The sequence below is a fragment of the Falco cherrug genome, chromosome 1 (genome assembly GCF_023634085.1).
Source record: "Falco cherrug isolate bFalChe1 chromosome 1, bFalChe1.pri, whole genome shotgun sequence".
NCBI lineage: Eukaryota > Metazoa > Chordata > Aves > Falconiformes > Falconidae > Falco > Falco cherrug.
This window is the reverse complement of record NC_073697.1, coordinates 104644918-104669058: the sequence shown is the minus strand read 5'-3', so window position 1 is coordinate 104669058 and position 24141 is coordinate 104644918. Positions and strand designations below refer to the sequence as shown.

General features: G+C 46.2%; 1 protein-coding gene across 1 annotated transcript in view; it reads right to left on the bottom strand.

Annotated features, from left to right (window-relative positions):
- Positions 1–2109: 2109 nt before the first annotated feature.
- MYBBP1A (MYB binding protein 1a) overlaps positions 2110–24141 on the bottom strand; it is a 61659-nt gene continuing 39627 nt past the window's right edge. The window contains exons 24-27 of the mRNA XM_055714329.1: positions 17317–17430; positions 5645–5746; positions 4361–4485; positions 2110–2739 (exon numbers count right to left, since the gene is read on the bottom strand). Coding sequence (XP_055570304.1) covers positions 2229–2739; positions 4361–4485; positions 5645–5746; positions 17317–17430 — 852 coding nt within the window. The 3' untranslated portion in view covers positions 2110–2228. The remainder of the gene's footprint in view (positions 2740–4360; positions 4486–5644; positions 5747–17316; positions 17431–24141) is intronic.

Sequence of the window (24141 nt, the reverse complement as noted above, 5' to 3'; positions counted from 1 at the left end):
AAAGTCATCACTCAGGAGACATCTGGAGGGGCTTAGCTGGGATTGAGGTTTTACCAAGGCAATGAACCAGCTTTCGGCACTAAATGGCAGCGGCAGGTCAGCACCTCCAGTGCCAACAGCCCCCTTTGAAGCAGAGGCACCCTTTTTCCTGGCGACAAGATTGGCACTAATAATTGCCAATACCTTCTGACTGGGAACAAAGACTTGCAGCTCTTCTGCAGGCTGCAACGGCAGCTATCCCCATCGAGACCCTACAACAACCTTCAGATTAGTAAGTGGCTTGGGAGAAGGTCCAGCAGGACAAATCCAGCCCTAAATCGCTCAGCCAAGCGTGGGAGCACCACACAGAGCCGCTTCCCTGCAGGTCTGATCTGTATCGTCCTGGCCACACACCTGCAGCCTAAGCCTCCATCCTGCTTGGGGACCAGTGGCTTCTGCAAGCCGTGCTGAGGCTGCAGGCCAACAGTTAGCATGTGCGGGCAAAGGAGAGCTTCCCTTCACACGCTAAGGGCACTGGCAGCCTTGCAGGGCTCCCCTTCGCCTCCTGCCCCCAGCTGTGCCACTACCTGAAGACACTTGACTTGCAGAGCCCAGCTCCAGTCTGCCTCCTCCTCCTCATCCGGGACGCGCAAGGCTTTGTTTGTTGTTGCTCCTCAGCCCTGCCTCCCCTCAGCGCCAGAGGAAACCAGCTGTGAAGGCAGAAAGCAAAAGGCAGGGAAAGAAAGGACGTTCTCTGCTGAACCCTGCCAGCAGGTCAGCGCGTTACCTCCGGCCCTCGCGGGCTAACAGGAGCCAGCGCACTCCTTAGGATGCGCGGCAGAGCTTGCGGGATCACTGCTGTGACATGGAAATGAGAAGAGGGCTGCACCCACCCAGGGGTCTATAATTGAACGTGTCTGCGTTTCTGCCAGCAGCTGTCTCCCGGAGAGTTTTATGCCATTTGAGAAAAGGATCATTGCAAAGGCAGATAAATAGCCGAGGGCAAACAGCCCTTTGCAGCTCATCTCTCGCTCCCTCCAAAAGCAACATGACATTTCCAGTGCCCTTATCTATGTCTGGTGGTACAGACCCACCTGCGGGACAAGAGCCTAAGGCACAGCAGGAACAGCCCTGCTCTAGGGCCCTCCACTCCGCCAGCAGCTGCCGGCTTCCGACAGGAGCCAGCACCAAACTCCGCAGCAGGAGAAGGGACGGTGCCTGGGCCTCTACCGGGACTGCTCCCCTCGGATGCCGGGAGAGGAGTCGGGGCCGGCCAGCAAGGCAGACCTTCCGGCCTCAGGAGCAAGGTGGTCAGCAGATGGGGGCGAGGAAAGGAACGAGGAGCCTTTAGAGGCAACTACAACATGAGTAGGGTTTCAAACACTTGGAGACTCAGCTCCCACTAAGAACCAGGTACCCAACACATCGGATACCTGGCTGTGGCACCCTCCAAAGGGGTGATGGCGACCTGTCGTTCAGGAGCCTGGGGATAATTAATCAGATACAATTCCAAGCAGTCACCTTCATAGACTGTTGTAAGCCTGCTGGTTACAGGTACCCTGCATGGCTGCACAAAGCCTGCTGGCCTGGCAGACGAGCAAATCAATCATTTCAATTGTTTCACTGTTTTATCGATGTCCCTACGCTACCACAGGGACCATCACCTCTCCTGCACCCAGCAGCAAAAAGGCAAGAAAGCCAGATGATGGTAGTTACCCGAGTAGCCAAATCGGATATATATGACCCAGAATACGCATGTGCAAGACTCTTTAACTCCAAGCATTTAAGAGACAGCAACTCCAAGACTGGAAAAGCTGCGAGTACTACTGGGGCTGGGCAGGACAGAAACAAGCCTTTAGGAGTTACTTCTGCACCTCCCACAAGGCTTGACTGCACAATTCAGCAGTGCCAACGCACCTACTGCAACTCCCCAAGAAATCCAAACAAGCCTTTCACTTCTGCCTTGGGAAATATGGAGACAGGAGTCTGTGCTCCCCAGCACAGGCTGCTTGGCACTGTCAGAGAAGAGAAAGTGGGCATCTACCAGAGCCTGGGGGAAAAGTGACCTCCTGAAGCTCCCTTTGCTCTAAGTTGAACCCTCCACACAAGTCAGACCTGCAGCTTTAGAGCTCAGCATCATGGAAGTTTATTTAAACCCATGAAGGACATAAAAACTATAGTTATAAAAGGTATTAAAACAGTCTTCTGAGCCACACTAGCCATGTCAGGCCTGTGTGAGTCCCTGGAGTTTACTGCTGTGACACTGGAGTTTTTTTCTCTTTTCTTTTCTTCTTGGCTTTGCCCTGCTTCTGCTGGGTCTCCTGGCTGACACTCTCCTTGGTTTTCTTTGCAGCTGGAACCTGCTCAGCTTCATTGCCTGCATCACCTTTTCTCTTTCTGTTCATCCTCTTCTTCTTCTTCTTCTTCTTGTCAGCCACAGCATCTCCTCCATTAACAGCTTCCTCCCCACCCCCCACCACCGCCACTCCATTCTCCCTGATCGCTCTGTTCTGACTCTCGCGTTTGCTGCTAACGGGCACAAGGCCTTTCTTCTTTTGGGGGGTTTCTGCTCCCAGAGGCTGCTCCTCTGGAGCTGCTTGTACTCCATCTTCACTAGTTACTGGTGCTGCTCCATTCTTCTGGGTGCCTTTCTTGCGATTCTTGCGCTTCTTGGTCTCTGGCAGGAAGCCTTTCTTCTTCCGCTTCAGTGGCTCTGCTTCCTGTGCAGGCTTATTAGCTGTCTTCTCCTTCTTGGGCTTCCTGCAAAGAGAGCACCAAAAATCAAAAGCAACTTAGTTTACAGCCAGGGAACCATGTGATCCATGCTACAGGCAGCCCATGAACAGGCAGAAGCACGAGAAAGGCGCAGGAAGCACAGGCATGCTGCAGGGATGAGCGTTATCCCTGGAAGCGGTCCTCAGTCTGCACAGGGGCTGGTTCAATGAACAGCAGGGGCCACCCCAGGACTCAGGAAGGGACACGGAGACTTGAGGAAGAATCTCGATTCCACAGACCAGGTAACGCCGTACTTGCCACCTTCTCAAGCACACCGGTGGGTGGCCCTGTGCAGGGCTACCGAGACACTGTCTGTCTGTCCAAGGCAACGGCCCCTGCAAGGCCTTCATTGTGCTGAGAATCCCAAGGGTCTTCCAGCAAGAACCCCCAACGGACCATTGCGGTCTCATCTAGGCAGCCTTTGCACGCACGCGTGACAGCGCCCGCTGCTGCCTTTCTCTGACAGAGTCCCTCAGCACCTTCACCGCCACCCAGCCTGTGCTGCTCCGCACCAGCTCAGTCCCCACACAGGAGTCCTGAGAAGGAACCAGGCTCTAATTCCATGGCCTGCTTTCCCTTGGGAAGCTTTCCGGAGAGTTTTTCAAGCTGTGCCTCTTCAGGGTGGAGAAATGCTATCCTGACAACCTGATGTTGGCACTTGCCTCTCAGCACCTCCACCAGGATCCTGTGCACAAACTACACCTGCCCTAGGTTTGTATCAACTCACCTGCACAAGGATCTCTGCGTGTCACAGCAAGACGGCACCCCTGAACCCCAATCCCTTCCTCTGACAGCATGCACAAGCTCAGCATTTCCTACCTTAGCCACCCCCCTCCTAGCTGCCGTCTCTACTAGCTCCTAAACCATCAAGTACAGTGCCAGGGGACCTGTGTGACCTGGGGCTGTGTCATCGGGCTGGGTGAGGCCACCGTGCCCTGCAAGCCTGCTCAAAGCGTTAGAAGGGGCCACAACAACAGCTTCAGCTGCCTTGTGTGACTCCTCGCTGCCTGTGAGCCCTCTCACAGCGAGCTACACGCAGGCATTTCCCTCAGAGCCTCTTGCTGGGCTGAGATACCACAGACCGGGCCACCCACACGCTGGGACCACAGCTCCCGGTCATGAGCAGAGCACCCAGCATTCCCTGATGCTGTGTGTCTCACTAAATACTGCCAGCAGGAAGGGGAAACCAAAGTTCTGACTGCAAGCTATTGGTAGAAAGGAGGAAAAGATCCTATGTTATTTTTTTGTTGCCCCAAAGCAAAAATCAACTCCAGCAGCCACTTAATGCAGGAGCACTAAAGCATAAACACTGAACGCTCTTCAGCTTTCAGAGCTGCAAGGCCACCACTCCAAGCATCAGGCTGGCGATCCAGACGCTAAGGAGCCCAAAAATCACTGGAAAGGACTGAAGGTCCTGGCATGTACTCTCTGCTATCCAGTCACTTCCCAGGACAGCTGCTCATTCCCTCCAGCCTCACATTTGCAGAATCAGTCCACACTGCCTTGACTTCCTTTCTCTTCCTACTTCCCCACATCAACAAGGACAAGTAGACAGGCAGGCAGTCTCCCAGGCAAGCCGAGAAGCCAGAGTGCCAAGCATACATACGTATAATTCAGCCAGCGCATGACGTTCCAGTAGAGAGAGTCGAGACGTGCTGAATTCCCAATGCCTTCTGGCTGGTTCAGAGCTACCAGCACTTTGTCCAACTCCGTCAACTTCACACGCAGCTTCTGTGAGAGGGAAGCACAAACAATCCACAGAGCGAACTCAGAAGGGGCAGTCACAGCAGCAGGGCACAGGCCGCCCTCAGGATAAGACTATGGCAGGAATAACCAATCCTGCCTGGCTTCTCCAAGCCACTACCCTAAGCCCAAGTGCAACACTTCAGTTTGGGGGCAAAAATCGGTGAGTCAAGTCACACCACGCCATCAGGTACAGAGTTTGCTTGAAAACTGGGCTCTAGCATGAAAGGTGTGAGTCTAACAGCTAGAACCGTACTGCCACAAAAGGGACTGAAAGGTCCTTCGGTCCTCTTTCCTTTCCAGTCCATGGCTGGGAGCAGGGGGAAGACAACACAAGACTATGTACCAATCTAAAAGAAAAGCAGCAGTATTTTCAGTCTGGTTTCGGAAGACCACAATCACGCTGCCTCTGGCTGCCTCTTCAGTAACCCACTGGCTAATTTCAGTAAAACCTGACAGTAAGGGGTGTCTCAAAGGCTATTCAGTTCCTACAAGAGCCTTGGAAATAATTTCTCTCCTCCACCCACTTTCCTATTAGGTCTTCACAAAGAAACAGGCTGTGGTGTGAGCTCAGTGCTTATCAGTAGGAAACTGGGCTTCAGCAATTCTGCTGCTTATGGTATTTTGCTCCAGTAAATAAGACCATGCTGGAGACTTACTTTTCACCTACAGAAAATCTTCTCGTGTTCAAAAAAACTGTTTTTCATTAGGGAAGACAAAGCTCCGGAACAAAGCTTCACTCCCCCTCACAAAGCTTCTGAACAAGTCTCAGGTTTTGGGAATCAAAATCTCTGGGGTTCAGTGGATCGGCCACAGCAATCATCTGGGACAAAATCCAGCTCACCGCCACTGTATCCCAGGCTGTATTTCTGCTGATAAGAAAGGAAATGCCACATGTGTTTGCAGAACACTGCACAAATCCTTCAACGAGCTCCTGGAGATCAGCTCATAAGAGCTATGGATCACTCCTTCAGACATGAGGGCTTTTCTGTCCTCACATTCAGCCAGGCATTCCCTCTAGGGGTACCTTTGGTAAGAAATCAGGTGGGATGTAGCAGTCACAAGGTAAAATCCAAGTGTGACATTTAAAAGAGGCCTTGGGGGTATTCAGAACAGCCATCTGCCGCACATCGGGTCGTGCACTCACCTGCTCCGTCACAGTTTTGAGGAGAAAGTTCAACAGCTCCAAGCTCCTGGCAACTTTCTCTTTCTCAGCCTTCACGATACACTTGCCAACCATTTTCAAACTCTGCAGATTAAATGGGAAGATCGAGAAGAAGCATGCATTATATGGGGAAACAAATTACCAGGAGATAAACAAATTTCTCAGGAGAAAGTAGAAATGAGGAACGACTGGCGGGATTAACCTGTCACCAAAATAACTCTGGAACACAAACCCCACCAAACTCTGGAAATGCTCGGGAGGGTACGTGGTGGAAGCAGCTGATGCTCAGGTTAACTAAGAAACAACTGGACAAATTTGGCAAGAGGAAACGTAGCGGCAAGGCACAACCTAGCTGCTCCCCTTAGTTTCTAAGCTAAAGCGCAACTGGAGACACGTTACTGCCTTCTGGAGAAAAAGATGGTATCTGCCCCTGCCCTGGAAAGCCCAGGAGGCTGCCAGACAACAGCGTCACCTGAGGGACAACAGCTACCCAGCTGCAGAAGCTGGGATTTACACATAAAGCACTAATGCAAAAATCCATTAACGTCCCTAGGAAATCCCCGTTGCCGGCACTAGAACAGGGCTTGTCAATCAAGCTTAAATTCACTGAAATGACTGAGAGAAAAATCTCGTCTGTGTTCCCTTTATGTGCTGCAGGGTTTCTGAGACACTGAAAGGTCTGGCTTAGAGGAAAATCACTCCAAAGACAGGTCAAATAAAAGCCAGAGTTATTTACAAGTGGAGAAGGGCAGAAAATGGCCTTAAAAAGGCAGGTGGATCAAAGAGGTGGCCCGGCGGCTCAGGCGTACTGATCCTCTGCCTGCAGCTGGTCCTCACAGCCCAGTTACACGGTAGGTTTCTTCCCCACTGTATTCCTGTGTGGATGCACACACCACAGCAAGCCCCGGAGCCTGCATGGATTACACCAACATGAGACAGGATTTGCAGGGACAAAGCTTCTTGTAGACAGTGGTTTGCCCCATCGCAGCCTACTTCTCTAGAGAAGGCTGCATGTGGCCAAGCCTGCCTTTGCTTGGAATTTGACCATGCCAACGCAGCCAACAGGCAAGGTCCACCCCAGGCTCAGCATCCTCAGTTCCTCAGGCAACATGCATCACTGCACCAAACCTGCACCCAGCAGTGGAAGGTCGTAGTTCTCCAGGAAATGCAATCTCTCCCATGAGACCACCTATCTCTTTTGATCCGTTCAGACTGGAAGTAATTTTAAGGACTGAGCAAACTTACTCCATCTGTATCAGCATAAAGCTGACAAATAAAGTAAAAATCCTCACAGATACTGAGAGAAAAAAAGGAATTTATTCTCCAAAGCAGGCTCTTTCAGTAACGACACCCACAACAGAAAAATAACGATACCCAGCAAGAGGGTAAAGAACAATTTTAGCAGAAAAAGTGGGGAGACCACATAATAGCTGCAGGAACAGAGGCCTTCAAGGGGCATTATTTACTATCTGTACAGGCCCCACACCCTCAGAATACCTGTTTTAAAAAACAAAGATAGTTATTTCCTGACCGGGATGGTCCACTCAAGCCCTGTATTAGAAAGCCACCACGTTCTACTGGCTGAAATTCATGCCATAACTACATCTGACTATCAATACCTTGCTAATTACTCTCTCCTGATATAGACAGATGTGCTGCAACTCTATTCCAGAGCTGTCACTACCCTACAAGGTCACACAATTTAATAGCTCTAAAGTCTCTCAGATAAAATGAGAAACAAATGGGGGGGGGGGGGGGGTTTAAAAAAAAATTAAAAAGAAACCTTCACATGTAGGATGTAACACCTCATATGCCACGCACACTCCATTTATTAGTCTTACCACAATAAATAACAATAATAAATAACATCAACAATAATAAAAACAAAAAAGCCTGATTTGCATAACAGATTTCTTTGCAATTTGAAGAACAAGACACTGCCAGGTGAACAGTCATTACTTGTGGTTGAAGCAGCTTTCAGAGAGGCTGTTAGGTTGACATCCTTATTTTGCTAAGTTGCATACAAGTTCACAGTGAGAGGAAATCAGTACGGATTGTCAGCTCTTTGGAACAAGAAGGATCAGTGCAGTACTGTGAGAAGGAGCCACAGTGAAGCCAGCTGTCATTTTTTCTTTTTAATATGCAAACATTTCAGAATTAAGAAGGTGTTAAAAATAAACTGCGTCTTCTCTTCACCGTAGATGAGAGATGTACACAACTGCATTTAAATTGCACTGGCTCGACTCTGGCTGTTCTTGCTGCCATCCCTACTTCTCAGAATTGCCCTGATCCTTTGAAGGGTTTGAAACAAATCCTACTGAAGTCAACAGAAAAGTCCTATAGCTCTGAAAAACACCCGAGGGGCTGATTTTCAGAAGTCTGCAAACAGTTTTCAGGTGCTTGGGAAATTGGGAAGTGTGTCTAGTTTGGGGTGCCCTACCAAATTCATGCAGACCTGCAGAACAAAAAGGGTGGCTTGCCCAGGTGGAGATAGAAAATACCACTAGTCTAGCAACATCAGTTCTGTAAGACTAAGCATTTATATTAAAAGGAGTGTTTTGCATGAGTCTGGAAACACAAGTGCAGTTCCACCAGCATAAATAGCCAGAAGCTATTCAGTAGAATTTAAGCGCTTTGCAAACAGCTTTGCAAACTGAAATGGATCACTTTTAAACAGCACTCAGAGAAGACCAGGAAGGAACAAGAAGGAGTGGTAGTGGGTGGAGAAGCCGAAGGAGCAGCAAAGAAGCAGCAGATAATTCATTTCTACAGTACGCAGTTTTCTCTAGTCCCGAAGCAGAATGGATTGGCTTTAAGGAAGCTGGATTCAGATGAAGTCTTACTGTTTCTCAGTATGTGTCTTTTCCCTTTCCCTTCTGCTACAAAGGGTGTGAAAGAAATTTACTCCGAAGAGCACAAAAATGCCAGTACCTCTGTATGTGGTATGGTTGAGACAATCAAGCCAACTTAAAGACTTGAGTTCAATTCCCGCTCAGCTCAGTGTCACTTGTTATCTTGATCTCCTCACCACTGCCTCAGAGTACTTCCCCACTGCACGCCACATGAGATGACTATCTTCTGTCACACGTTGCTTCACTCTCGTCCTCCTAGCACGGGGAGTGTACACGGCGGAGCTTTTGCTTTTGTGGGATCTGCGTTAGCATGCAACACCAAGAGAAACATGCTGTGCTCTGCTTATGTAAAAGCAGCTGACTTTGGACTGGGGCTGCTGGCAAGCCTTAGGGAACTGATCCCAAACTTCTTCAATGGGAACTGGGTCTAAACCTCAAAAGCAGCCTTCCCAAGTATCTGTCATAATTTCTTGCTACATAAGGTACCAACTGTTGTCTGTATGTTGTGAGTTCGCACAGCAGATCGCTTTGGTCTGCTCCCCCCCTCAGCTATCTGAAGAAAGATGAAATTAACAGTGCCACCCCAATTGTGTAGGTCAATCATTTCACAGGCCTACCATGATTTCATTGGGGGAATATATAAAATACAATCATAAAATTAAAGCAAAAGCTATTATGTAACAGATGGCAAGCCGCAACACATGGCAAAAATGCCTTGAAAAGGAAAGCAGTATTTCAGTCATCTGCAGCATCCTTAGGAGAGCCTCAAACACTGATTAGATCACAAAAGACTTGCGCAAGGTTGGCAAGTATCTCCATTTTACACAGCAAGACTGAGGCACAAAGCAGGGGTTTTGCTTCCAGCTATGCTACAGGTCAGTGGTGGAGGGTTAAGGGAAAACGCAGAAGAACTCGTCTAACCACCTGTTCTGTGATTCTCTGCCATCAAGCACTCTTGGCAAGCGTACCCAGCTCTCCCTTCCCTGGCTCTGAAAGCATTACCAACCCGACAGCCACACAACCCAATCACTCGATACTAAAAGCAGAGAGACCACATGACTTCTACTCAAAAGCTACACTTGCATCACTTGCTGATTGTGGGGGTTTTCTCCCATTTTCTGCTTTTCTTACTCTGCTCCTTCAGTAACAGCCAGTCCCAAATTCCAGGGAACCCCGGTTCCAGTTACAGCTCAGTAATACCTGTGATGGTTAATCATGCCTACACATCTGAGCTGCCAGCAGATCTAGGCAGGTCATTTTCCAAAAGGAAAAAATACGGAGGCAGTTTTCACAGCTGGAACTCCCATCTCATCTCAAGCCAATACAGCAACACAGTTCCTGCCTCACCCTACATGGCTTCAGCAGGCAGAGATGGTTTTGTCTTGTATCAAACACGCTGCTGCCGAAACCCTCTGGCTGTTTCTGGTAGAAGGCACTCCTGGATCCAAAGATCTCTGCTTCTTGGACTTCTACGAGGAGAAGGAACACACTCCCAGCATCTTATCAATCAGTGTTTTTTCTTATATTCCCCACGGAGATATCCCAACTACTGCAGGATCCAACCTTCATTCCATTTCTCATTGCACTTCACAACATTCCTTCATCTTTACGAAGCATAAAACAAGTTTGTTAGAGCACAGGAGGTAAATACCTGCAGCAATTCAGTCATACAATTAGGACAGAGGGCTGGCAACTAGTTAACCTAGCTCTGTGGTTAACAAACTGAGGCAGCTCTATGCCTCAGTCTCCCAGATAGGATGTTAGTCTTAGCCTAAACCTAGTTTCAGGTTCCCCTGAAACCTGCCACACAGCAAAAAGTGATGCATGTGCATCCAGAGCCAACGTCAGCATCCCAGCCACTGCCCAGCTTTCCCTGCAGGGGATATGGCAATACACTGTTACATGGAGCCAGGCAAGATTTCTGGAAGCCTCCACATTCGCACTCCCCTACAGTCTCAGCCTGCCTGCACCTCTGCCCCTTTCACAGGTACCACAGTGGGGGACACACTTAGCCCAGACTTAAAAAGACACAGCAGGATCTATTCTGCTACCAAGAGACGAGCACGTTTCCTAGCTGGAAATTGGAACACCATTTGATATTTAAGCATTCCCAGCACATCCTTCAGCCTATTTCATTGTTCAAAACAAACAGCCCAGCCCTTCTGACAGATCCATCACTGCTCCGTGAGCTGGAGAATCCCAGCCAACCTGCATTCTTTCCGCACACTGCGCTATCTCCATCCTTCCCCCTCCTCCCCCATAACAGGCCTGGTGCTGATGGATAAATGTGCGGATTCATGGCTGAATAAAGTGCCAAGTGCCTTCTGCAAAACATATACCTCCACCCGCCCTGCACGACCTTACACTCCCTGCCACAGCCCCAGGTTGCTAAGGTAAATTCTCTTCTCCAGCTGTAAATAGTTCAGCAAAATTTCCACCCTACTGAATGGTCACAGTCACGACCAGAAAGCGCTGAAGAGGTCTGCTCAGCACACTGACTGCTTTCACGCCGACTGTGAAAGCGAAAGCTTTGCCCTAGCTGCCATGCTGCATGCGGGGGCCCAGAGCAACAGGGTCCCTGTGGTGGGCTCACACCCCGAGGGGCTCCAGCAAGTGGGTTTGGGGCCCTACAAGCCTGTGCCTTTTATCTCAGCCAAAGCACAAGTTTTCCTACGTCAACATACAGGTAAGCTGAGAGGTTTGGGAGGGGCACAGCCTTCCTCTGCTATTTAGAAGCTAATAACAAACTGACAACCAAATTATTTTAGTATTCTGTGTGCTCACAGCTCCTGTTATTATCCAATGTAAGCACCCTCGCCTCACCTGCAATTACACTCACATTTCTCCTGAGAGGCAAGAGGCAAGCCAGCATCACTCCCTCAGTTTCGCAGAGGCTCACAGAGGCCAAGTAACATGACTGAGTCACACAGATCACGACAGAGCCAGGAATCAACTCTGAGCTTCCCAAAACCCAGACAAGCCACCCTCAAATACTTCCTTTCATGACAGTATTCACTCTACAACAGAGGAACCCAAGCTAGAACTTAGGGTTAGATCATGAAAGACAAAGAAGGGACGAGAGATGAGTATGCTGCTCCACACCAGTTTCCAGATGCATTTCCAGCTCCACGTACGCAAGGTACACGAGCACACCCAGAGAGGGTCTCACACCACCCACCTGAACAGGACGGCAGCTGCTGTCGAGAGCACTTAAAGAGGAGAAGAAAAAAAAACCCAACACAAAAACCCCACCAAAAAAAACAGTCCCTCCTCCCTCCGTTCTCTCTCACTAAGTTTCTGCAGACAAAGTACAAGTGTTCAAAACTTTTTTCCTTGCATCTCTAGCAAAAACAAGTCAAGAAATGCTCACAAAGGGAAGGGAACCACCAGGTTTCTGCTTGTCCCTGACTGAGAGAGGAAGGGAAGGCAGGGGACTAAGCAGACCCCTATGTCAAAGGGTATGACTAAAGGGCATTTTTTGCATTTTTGCAATATTTATTTTGGCTGTTACTGGAGGGAGGAGCCCCCAAATCCGGAAGCCATTCTCACAGAAAATGTCAATGTTTTCCCAAGTTTAAAGATCTGATTTTTATTTTTTTTTCCACAGACCACATGAAAATGCAGCAGGGAAATCCATACAGGGCAGCTGAGGGAACAGAGGAGAGCAAGTTCTCCACAGAGACATCCAGCATTCCGAAAGCATGTCAAAGATATCAGTTAAATCACTACTGGCCTCATTTTACAAGCTAAGAGGCTGAGAAAGGGCAATGAATTAAGAATTTATAAAGATGGACAGATAAAATTCAGGCAATCTTCAGGACAAAAATTGAAGAACAGCTTTTTTAGAGATTTGATGAAGTCATTGTTAATAATTCATCTCCCTACAAATTAAGACCCTGATAATCAAATGGGATGCCCTTCAGAAATGAAGGGCATGTCTACACTGGAAGGCTAGATAGTACACCCCTCTCTCCCCCACACATTCTGAGTGGTTCCAGCTAGTTATTTTAAATCCCTCGCTGAACAACACAATAGCCACAAAGCCCTCTAATGCCACACAATAAAAAAAGTTGTCAGCATACAGTAACTTTCAAATGATACAAGTCTTGGAAAAGAGGTCTTGGGTTATCGATACCATCCCTTGCACAGCCCATGTCTACATTCATGCCTTTCAATGGAAACACTGCTGCCTGCCCAGTCCGAATATAAGTAACCACCTAAGTGGAATCACATGTGTCTCATTAGGATTATGTGTATATTTATCTGAATGTCTCCACTATCGGTGACTGGGAAAGCTCTGGTCTTGCACTGGACTTAGGTATCAGATTCTGTGAGCGTTTTTACGTCCTAGGATGCCTTGATCCCATTTTGTTTTCTACCAACCAACCTGAACACTATCCGCTCTGCCCATCCCTTATGACACTGACACAACAAGCAAAGGAAAAAAGAGTAATAAAGTTGGGCTGTTCCTATGATGTACTTACTGCAGAAGAGAAACAAAGGAAACCCTCAGGAAACTGCTGTGTACAAGCTGGAGAAAGCAGTTTCAACAACAGTTTTCGGAGGGCTGTTCTGTATTGGAGTTGCTCAGCCGTGAAAACACATTTTCTGGACTATTCCTCAAGATCCTTTCCCACCTCCCCCTGACTTTCACATCATAACTGTGAGTTTCAGCTTAAGTTGGGAGTTACACAAAGCACCTCAGCTCAGGAAGGCAAGGCAGCCAGTCTCTGCCAAAGGGATGACAAAAAAAGGTAAAAAAACTATGTATTCAGATCCTGGAGCTTCCTGCCCCAAATCTGTCAGTGAGTTACTCAAAAATTGGCACAGGTTCAAGATCACTCTAAAGCCAAGACAGCACTTTTGTAACCCACCAGAAAGAAAACAGAAATATATCTAATGGGGAAACAAACACCAGCAGGTGCCGGCAATGACAACTGGGAGAGCTGGAAGACCAAATCGAGAGGCGCTTGACAGAGTCAAAAAGACAGTGTGTGTGCCCTAGCAGCAACCCCACGGAGATCCCACCAAAACCGTGGGGCAGCTCCTTGCATGAAATGGGGAACCTGGGCCTCACCTTCTGCCACCAGCCTCACTGCATGACTCCGAGCAGTCTGGACTCACAACCACCAGCACCCTCCTTAGGTAAGGCAGGGACAGGGATTGCTATCCAACACCGGGCTGTTGTGAAGCCAAGTTAAAAAACAGATTGTCCATGCACAGAGTGTCTCTGGGATGTCTCAGGAGACCAGAGTTTGATTCTTGGCTCAGCTAACAGCCAAGCGTGTCATGTGTCATCTGTGAAACGGGGTGAATGACTTAAGTAAATACATTAGAACTTGGGTTTATGCAAAATACTTTCTTCATTGCATCAACAACTCACTGGTTTGAATTTCCTTTGTAAAGTGCTTTGAGACCTACTGATAAAAGAACAAAGCTCTGGAAGAGGAAAAAGTTTCTGTCAGTCTAGGATCTCAGGTGAGCTCTGTCATTTACAATATGAAGCAATTTCTTTATATTGTAAACATAACTGAGCCGTCTAGACTCCCAACATTAGAATAAACTTGAATAACTGTAGTAACATTCTGCTTTGTGTAAAGTAACTATTTCGGACTTGGGAGGCCAAAACTGTGCCAAAGCTACTTCTCTGCTTCCTCACCTTGGCAGTCGCAGGGCTTGTGGACAAGGCTTTCTGCTCAGGAGACCCAGCACAACAAGCCAAGAGCACCAACAGCAAGCAGAGCTCTCGTAAAAACAAGTCAACTCCGAAGCACCCACTATGATACCAAGACTTGCCTTGCCAACAGTAAGGAGATGGCAAACATGAATTCCTCATGACTGTGATATATGTTTTATAAGCATGCTTAAACATTTTGGGAACAAGTAAGGTCAAGTTAGCTTATGCAAGCACAAGAGCCATTGCCTCACAGCAGCCAGAGCTGCTATTTCAGGAAGCTGTCTCTTCGCTTAAAAGTTCCTGGCCGTTGATCCTCCCTCATCTGCCTCTTAAGTTTTGCACACATAATTCAATGATATCCAAGACCACAGTTTTCTCACATTGCTTCTTTCCCAGCTCCAGAACATTATCACTGCCTAAAACCATCCCAGGCTCCCCGTTCCTCACCTGGTGCTCTGCAGGTATGCAGTGCAATTACAGACGGGATGACAGACACCAGGAGACAGCACCCCATCCCTTCACAGCCTTGCAACGGCAATCCTGCACTTCCAGAGCTACCAGCCCCATAGCTGCAAATCTGACCAAGCAGAGAGTGCAGCAAACCCTTCAGGTAACAGCTCCGTTGTGAACAATACCGCTGCTTGAATTACAAGTATTGTCAATTAGAGTTGGACCTCCCAGGTTATTTCGGACTTCTCCCTGGGTCAAAGAAAGGTATAAAGTTCTGCATAATCATTTTTTCCTCTTAAATAAAAAAGGCTATTTGTAAGGGATAGTGACAGGAATGGCCAACGACAACAACTGCAGATCCCTTAACTAGAGGAAGGGCAATAAAATGTCTTCATTTTCCACAGCATCATGAGTTACAGCTCTTAGTCCAGGTTCTCATGGGTAAGCATTCACATGCCAACATTTACCTGCTTACACGGTCACCTCCAAAATCATGGCTGACCTGGAAGGGCCCACCAAAACAAGTCTCCGATGAAAAGGGACAAGACTGAGCTGCAGGAGAAACTCCCTACCCTCTAGCTAAGCAGAGGTGTGTGTGGACCTCAGGGACAGAAAGGGCTACCATTTAGCCCAAGCTCTTGCCCAACACAATGCAAACTTACCTCATAATTTCAATAAGCAGGCCGTAACTCCTACCCAACCTGCAGTTTCTTTTTCAGTCAAGCACACAGCCTCCACCTGGAGATTCAGAGCTAATAAACTCTGCAGCAAGTCATTTTAATGGTGGGTTACTCTCTTTGGCAAATACATACTTTCTACAGATTCTAAATTTGTTCAGTATCCTGAACCTCTGACTTCTGCTCCAAGGGATTTTTTTTACCATCTCCAAAAGAAATCAGTCATGATATGAGCATTGTTCTACTACTCCACAGAGCCACCGTATGTTCTCACAGCTATTACTTAGAAAAGTGAGCATTTCTGCACCCCCAAACAGACAAAGAATACCTTTTGCCGCTTTAGAAAGTTTTGCAGCACAAGTATCAGCCTTTGGCTATGAATCAAAACTGGTATATGGACTATAAAGTCCTTGATCCCTCCTAGTTACAGCAACATTTAAAGACATGCAGTTGTCCCAGCTGCAAGGAGTCATACCAGCACTGGTGTTAGTGCAAGGGGGGAGCAGGAAGAAGGGAGACAAAACCCTGTACATATATGCCCACCAACAAAGCACTCTGTAAAAATGTTGGGTCAGGGCTTTTTCAGGCCAAAAAGAGCATCAGCACCTATATGCCACTGCCAGTTAATAGTACGCGAGGCCTCCTGCCCACAGGGTATACCTTGGACAGCCCAAACAAACTGACAATATTTCCCAGGAATTTTTCTTTAAACACAAGATGACCACAGAAATGAGAGGCACTGAGGAAGCTTTGGTAAGCAAAGCTCATTAAAATACTGGACGGGTTGCAAGATGTTAAACTTTCCCTGACAAGAACAACATAAAGGCATTGTAGATGTTTGTGGTTTCCCGGTGAATCACTGAGTCCTGCAGGTATTCAGCTGCCAGAGAGAAACATGGAGATGACCAGGTTGGGAGGAGTGGCATGTTTTATGTAGCTGGAAAATAAAATCATACCCAACTCCACCCACTGGACTCCTGATGTAATCATTAAATAAAAGCTAATTAATGAAACCCAGGATTATCTGCTTCCTCAATAATTTTAAAGAGCACCTCTGAATTCCTTGATTTCAACTTGCTTCTATTTTGTCCCTCCTCGACTAAAGAAAACAGACCTAATCGTTCTGTTCCAATATGGTAAATTATAGAATGACTTAAATTACCACGTAACCAGCATTTAAAGAAGCAAGTAAAGAATGAAAGCTACACTTAGAAAGAGGTAAATACTACAGTTACGTAGAAACACCAAGACTGGAATCTCTCATGTCATCAAGTTTGGTCACCGCATCATAACATTAATTTGGCTGCTTGGTTCCCCCCACATCAGTCCATGAGGATATAATTGAATGGCATGTGCTTCTTCAGTCTCCTGTCCCACAGATCACCCCCTACATAATAGCTGCACCCAAAAACTGTCTTCAGGTACAATCTGCACTTGCCACTGAATCAGAAGCCCCGCAATATCTGTCACTGTTTTTTCTGTACAAATTATTTTCCAGTGAATGCATTTTAAGATTTCCCTGAATCAGTAAAAGAGTCTGGTCCAGAAGGCCTGCAACACACCAGGAGTCAGAAGTCTAGTGTACTTCAGCCCTCTCTCTTTGGCCCTGAAGTTCATTCAAATACAGAACTTCCATAACATTTTCTGAACTGAAGTAAATGTTCACACCTCTCAACTAAAACTTTCATTTTTTAAAACCACCTTAAACTGATCTGTATGAGTGTATTCCCTAAAACTTGAGCTCTGTCCCTCGGATTTGTACACAGGCACTGCTGGGCTGTACCAGACACACTGCTTGCACTCTGAAAATACGTCTAAAGTGGTGTTACAAGAATGCTGTAATTCTGGTGGACACTACTGGGGCCTGGTGCAAGCTGGCACAACCCCTCTAAGATCAGTTAAGCCAAGCACAGTTGCAGCCTCCAGCTCTGAGAACACCAGTAAAAAGCAGCAGCCATTAGGTGCTATCTATATGTTTAACACGTTGAAGCTTGTTACCTCTGTCACTTGGCTGATGCTTTCTCTGATCAATTCCTCCCACTCCTCCTCTGTCATGAAGAGCTTCAGTTCACGAAGTAGCAGAACCTTCTGGAGAAGCAAACAGGCCTGGGCCTGAAAGAGAAAGGGAAAAGGAGATGTGAAACTCCACACTCTCTAGGGAAGGTGTTAGCAACGCAAATACCCACTGAAGCAAAGAGCTAGGCACAGCATCCAGGGAACAGGCATGTTACAAATGCTGCATATCCTCACCAACATGTATGTCGCTGGTAGAAAACATTCTCTAGACCCTAACAGAGTCACCCCCCAGGAGACAGGGTGGTGGGTTTTGGTTGAATGCACATACTTAAAAGAGAAGGTCATAGGGGAGTAGAGGGATCATGCCACTTCTAGATTTCGGCATTAATAACCAAAACGCGCTTTAGTAGCTGCTCGGAGTGCATCACTGTCAGCCTCCAAAAGTCTTCAGGCAACCCTCTGCATGACTGTACACTTTGCCATGCCCTGATGAATACAGCAGGCACAAATAAACAAAAATAAAAGCTGGCAGGTTAGCAAATGCTTCGTTTCAACAGAACTCTAGATAGAAACTGCTGTTCAGAGCAGCACTCAGCCTTGCCCTGGAGCCAAACTTGATCATTAAGCCTCTACCTTAACACGGCAATGAAAAGAATAGCCACTAGAAAACCAACAGTAATCTGCAATCTTCTTACAAGGTCTTTTTTATTCTGGAATTCCTATTTTAAGGCTTTCTTAGGTACAAGAAAAATGCAGCGATAGACAAAAACCAATGATAAAAATGCAGAGAATACACTAATGAGAACTAGTGCAAATAGTTTAGAGTACTTAAAGGAAATTTTTTTGTAGCAGCATAAAGTTAGTGAGCAAATTCTACTCACATTCAAAAAAAAAAAGGTTGCCTCTAGCTGCTATCACACAGACTAAAACTGAATACAGTTATAAATATTAAAAATCATTGGGAATTACATCAAGAGTTAATTTCATCCAAAGAAATCAAGGGCTGCCATTTTTTAACCACATGTTGCAACTGAACCCACCCTACAGAAAACAACTGAGCACAGCTTGTAAAACTCCTTATCAAAGACACCATTGAGATCAAAAGTCTAAGAGTCCTCAAGTAAAAATGCAGCCTAGTGACACCCAGAGTGGCTTCCAGATACCCCTTGGGTCCAAAGGAAGCAACCTGGAAAACATGTAGCAAGAGGCTAAAAACTGGCCACGTGGTACCCTCACTTACAGGGGAGAATTTTTAGGGAATTATTTACTGAAAAATTCAAAGTGATGAAAGAGAAGAAATCCCTGGATCTCCTGAGAGCGCTAAGGCCGTTCAAAGTCATGGGCAGTCAAACAGAACACCTCACAAACTCAAGGAGGTCCATGTTTCCTATCCAACATACTTCTGGCTTCCGGGAGGAACAGGACACTGAACACAAGACACTCACCAGATAATTCCAGCACTCGTATTGGTGTTACAACAGTCTAACGTCACACATCTATGTAAGCTTATCTCAGTTTGCACCAGTATGGCCGATGAAGAGAATTACCCAAATAGAGCGAGCTTTCACTTGCAAACAAGTATGTTCTTTACTCCAGGGAGAAAAATGCAGGGAACCAACAAGACTATGTCAAAAGATTTACGTTGATTTAATGAGAGAGCACATCCTAATGCCATATTTGAAGCAGTCAGGCTTACATATTCCTTGTAATTATGGGGAGGCTGTGTCTTACAGAACAAATTATGGCATGCCTGCATGCATGTACCAAATGTAGTGGAAAGTCACTTCAGTGCAATTACAAAGAGAAGGCGACCCTCGGAGCAGATGAAAGGCCATAATTCATTCTGAAAGGCTCAGGCAGGGTCATAAACCTCAAGGCACTGACCCTTTCTTTGACAATTACAAAAGCATTCATACTGCAAGTGGGTGCAAAGCACAGAGAAAGGTCCTAGTTAGGGTATCCTGACAGTACCTCAAGACTACAGATTTACTCAAGAGGCTAACAGAGGACCAGAGGCAACAGTGACAAGGGCCTGCTCAGGAATTGTACCAGTCAGCAGTGGGTAAGAGCACTGGCAAGTCAATGAGGGAAAGAACTGGAAAGAAATCAAAGCCATCCAAAGGAACATTGAGATCTGGAGACCCAAGACTCAAATGCTGGACTGACGGAACAGACCCTGAACGGGACCTAGTCCTCAGTAAGCACTAAGCTTGAAAATTATTGTAAAAGAAAGGAAAAAAAAACCACTGAACATTCCCTTCTGGGTGTCATAAATGAGGAAGTCAAAACACCCAGTCAACTGAGAATCCTGGCTGGTGCTATCACTCTTTAGTAATTTTGTCACACTCATAGCTTTCATGCCTCCAGCCCGTATATTAGATTCAAGCAAAGAGAAAATACGTTTTGAGTTCCACGTAATTAAAACATTGCTATTGCTGTACTCAACACAATCCTGTGTTTCCTGATTGTTTTTTAACCCAATGATAATCTAGTAATAAGCATGAACAACTTTTTTTGTTTGAAAGAATAAAAAGATTTACTTGCCGATTGAAATAAAATTTGACTTAAGAACATCTCAGTCAGAGAGCAAACGTGACACAAATAATTACAAGGTGCTCAGTGCCCAGTATGATGCTATGCTGTAGTTTAAGGTTATCATATTCATCATAGAGCCAGTGACTCTTCTATTTCTAGACCCAGTCACTAACACGTAGGTCTCGTATAGCCTATTTTTCTGGAGCAAACTGCACAGTGAAATAGCCACAGTGAGAAGAACTGACATCAGTAGAGTCAGCCAGAAAAATCGGAGGCAGAACCAAAGCTAAAACCCAGCTCTTCAACCCCAGTCCCAGGGTAAACCTAATAAAAAACTGCACTTCCCACTCCTCCCACTGATGCCATCCCATCTCAGCAAGTTCAAACCAACACTGGAGGGGCACCAAGTTCCTTTTTCAGAAAGAGGTGCAACCATCACACCTCACTTGCAGCATCTATCAGCATGTGAAAAAGGATCCTGGATGTCATCTGAAGATTGCATAACAAGTAAATGTACTCAGAGAAAACAATCTAGCAACCAGGACCACAAAGCTGCCACAGCACCTTGGAACGTAATAGTCCTCAGCAATGGCTCTTCAGCCACAAGTTCATCTGTCAGGGCTAAGAAACGTCAGATCACTGGCTGGAAGGGCGTGAAACAGCTCTCTAGAATAGTCTCTGGCAGAACTCACAAAAAGGACTTTAAACACTCAAAGAAGAATCACTTTCATGACCTCCAGAAGCTTCGCCAGGTAACATATGCTTAATGTTACTAATATAAGAGGGGCTAAGAGTATGAGCACTTTGCAGAAGGGAAGACCCAAAGCAAGTCAGATCTCTAGGAACCATTTCCCTAAGGTCACAAGGAAACAGCTCTCCCTTTGCAATCCATTTTCCTTGGTTTATCTTCTCAAATAAATGGGCACAATGCAGCTGAAAGTAGACACAGAGGTGTGAACATCCATGCATTTGGAAGTGAATGATCACCTCCCCCTCACACCTGCTTTAGAGGGCTAGTCAGTGTTTCCAGATATCACAAGCCATCTTACTTGCCCATCTTGACACATCACACTAACCTTATTTTTAGCAACCCAGACACTCAACGTTTTTTATAAAAACAGCCTCAAAAAATGCGAGGCTTTTCAAGTCATATCCTGAATGAGGCTCTTCCCATTGCTAGCGTCCAAAACTTGCCACGTCTGAAAACACACTGCTACCGTTTGGTGGTGCTCCTGTGACAATACCAGTAATCCGAAAAGATCCTTTAGAAACAAAAAAATAGTCACAAAATCTACCTATTTTCTGTTCCGTGAAAGAGGTTCTAGTGTGTGTGCGCATGCATGCAAGAAAATACATGTGTGCAAGAAAATTACATGAATGCAAGCATGCAAGATGTTTTCATTCACATTAAAAAAAAAAAAAGGCAGCATTTTACAAGCTTGCGCTCAAAGACACAAGCCCTCTCCTTGCTGAGCAGTAGGAAAAAGACACAGTAGTAAAAAGAAACTTTCCCCATACACAGATCACATGTCTGATTCCTGTCAGCTTTCTTACACCTTCCTCAGAAGCAGTTGGGACCTGTTCACTAGAGGAGGCACTGACCTTACACAACCAACCAATTCCTACCTCCTCACCGAGGCTTTTGAAAGGCAAGGCCACACACAGAACACCTCAGGAGAAGCCAAGCCACCCCAGCTCCTTCAAATCTTTTGCATCAGAACACTTATCAACCTCCACAATTTCTCACAGTCCATCATTTACCCTTAACATGTTCATGATGTTTCTTTTAGACATGATACAGGGATCAGCCACATGTTTTACCATCACATCAGAGACCAGCAGCAAATTGAAGTTTTGAAAGTACTCCCACAAAATCCAACACAGACCTGGAGCTCAACAACTACCCAGTTCTGTCCCTCTCCCTCCTGCCCTCCCCAGCACCACTGGTATTTTGAAGTATCTTCCAAGCATTTGGCAATTTTGGAGGCTGTCAGGACAATACTGTTCCCAAGAATATCATAGAGAATCCACTGCATTTTCTGTGCCAAATCAAGCCTGCTCTGTTCATGACAGCCCTACAAGAGAGCCAAGTATTATCAACACTTCACAAATGGACAAAAATAGCAGAAGACCCAAGAGTCCCAGCTACCAAATTCCAGTCCAGTTCAGAAGAGAAAGTTGTCGTCCCCCCAATATGCACAATCTCTGAAACAAGAACATGTGAGAAGAGTTACAAGCAGCTGACAGCCACATTAGAGCTTTTCATTAAGGGCAGAGGAGAAGGCTGCAGCCCATCCTGCGCCCTAGGAGCCACCCAGTTGCCTAATCAAAACATTTTCTCCTTAATGTCAGTTTTTGAAAAGAAAGACCATAAAATGGTAAGATATAAATAAAAGTGAAGTCTATTCAAGCAGAGATAGTAGATACATATATACACTCCCACATATACCTATCAACCATATGACTAAATGAGCCAGAAACAGTCATTATCAGTCCATGTGGGAGAAGAGAACAAGCAATAATGAACTACGGCGCTGACCTTGTGATTTTCTGTCAGCTTTCTTTCTTTCTTTCTTATCTACAATGATTACACAAAATCCCATTCAGTATAAACGGTCAAGATTTTTTCCTGAAATAGTAAACATAGTCACTGCAGTAACCAAGATGGGCTGGTAATTCCCAGATGTGCTCATCTACCTTATTTAGATGCTAAAAAGGAGTGCAAGCTGGCGGGGTTGCTGGGTTATACAACCTGCCTTTACCATTGACAGGAAAGGACAAGACACACAGCCTGATTATTAAAAACAGCGAGCAAGGGATTAACCCTACGAATTCAGCCACTGTTTTCTTTTTTTTTTTTTTTTTCCCCCTCCATTTTTTTCATTTTCTTTTCATTGTTGAAAGCAAATATCTGGCACAGGAGTAGCAGCCATGTAGGGCAGAAGAGCAGCTCTCCCCAGTCCCCATCCAGGTGACTCACCATCCAGGTTAGCTGGATGGAGAGCAACAGATCAAGACATCTTTCCGTCACTGCCGTTGGGAAAGAGAAAGCCAAAACCAAACAAGCCTTTGCAATGCTGTAGAGATCCTGTTTGCAATCTTGAAGACATGAAGGCATGACCTAAATTCAGGGCTGTTTTTCAAAGAAAAGCACACAGTTAATAGGAAGGCTCTTGTTTCTGATGCAAAACCAAATGCTTTTCTCAGTTCCCAGTGTTTTAGGAAGCTGGCTGCAGGTGGCTTTGCAAGCAAGTGAAAAAAGACCACACAGACACACTCCCATGAGAAAAGACACTGAAATCAGCAGTTACCCATCACCCAGACACCATCAGAGGAGCAGGAAACTGAAGGTGTGTCCACACTGCAACATGCCAGACATCAAGTCCGAGTTTTCACACAGCCGTTTTGTCAGATGATCTCCAAGTAGCTCCCAGGCTACAGCCGATTAACCCTTCCAAATTCCCCTAAGGCATTTCCAGCTTACAGGAGAGAGGCGGTAAATTTAACTGGTTTGCCTGAAGCACATGGCAGGCCAGAAACATCTCATTAGGTCTGACCCAGGACAATATTTGAGCTACCTGACACCTCCTTGCTCAAGGTAACAGAAGCAGTGGGGACTTTAAATCCTTACCAAAGACACCAAGATAGACTTTTTTCCCCACCTTACGCCTATCACTTTTGCATCGTGGACACAGTTTTATCTACATGGAGCATGTCACCAGCGTGGCACCAGCTTCTTTTTCCCTTGATGTAATATATACACAAGAAGTAAACGTTATCTGGAAAATTACAAGTTTGTGCAACTCAAATATATTTTTAGAACTGAAAAAGCATCAGGAGCTTTAGTGCTATCATTTCACTGCTCTTGGAAGTCCAGGAGACAAAAATATACAGGTGGTATCACACCACACAGGTTACTGGTATTTCAGAGCACTCACTGATGTCTCCCTTCTGGCACACACATTACAGCAGCACAGCATAACCTGACCTGCCAGCAGCACACATTATAAAACAGCAGCTCATAGTATGTAACCCTCAGCATTAAGGCTATTCTACCACCACAGTGATATGGCAAAAAATAATTGCGCTTCTAGAAATTCTCACCTCCCAAGCCCTTTGAGACTGCAATCACATGAATCACATACTGCATTTGTGACAAATACTACCAGGAAAGCTGAGGTGAAAGACCATATGCTAAGAATATGGGATATTCTAAAATAAGCTTGCTTTGAATTTTAAGAAATAATCAAACTATGAAATCAATTCCTCCGC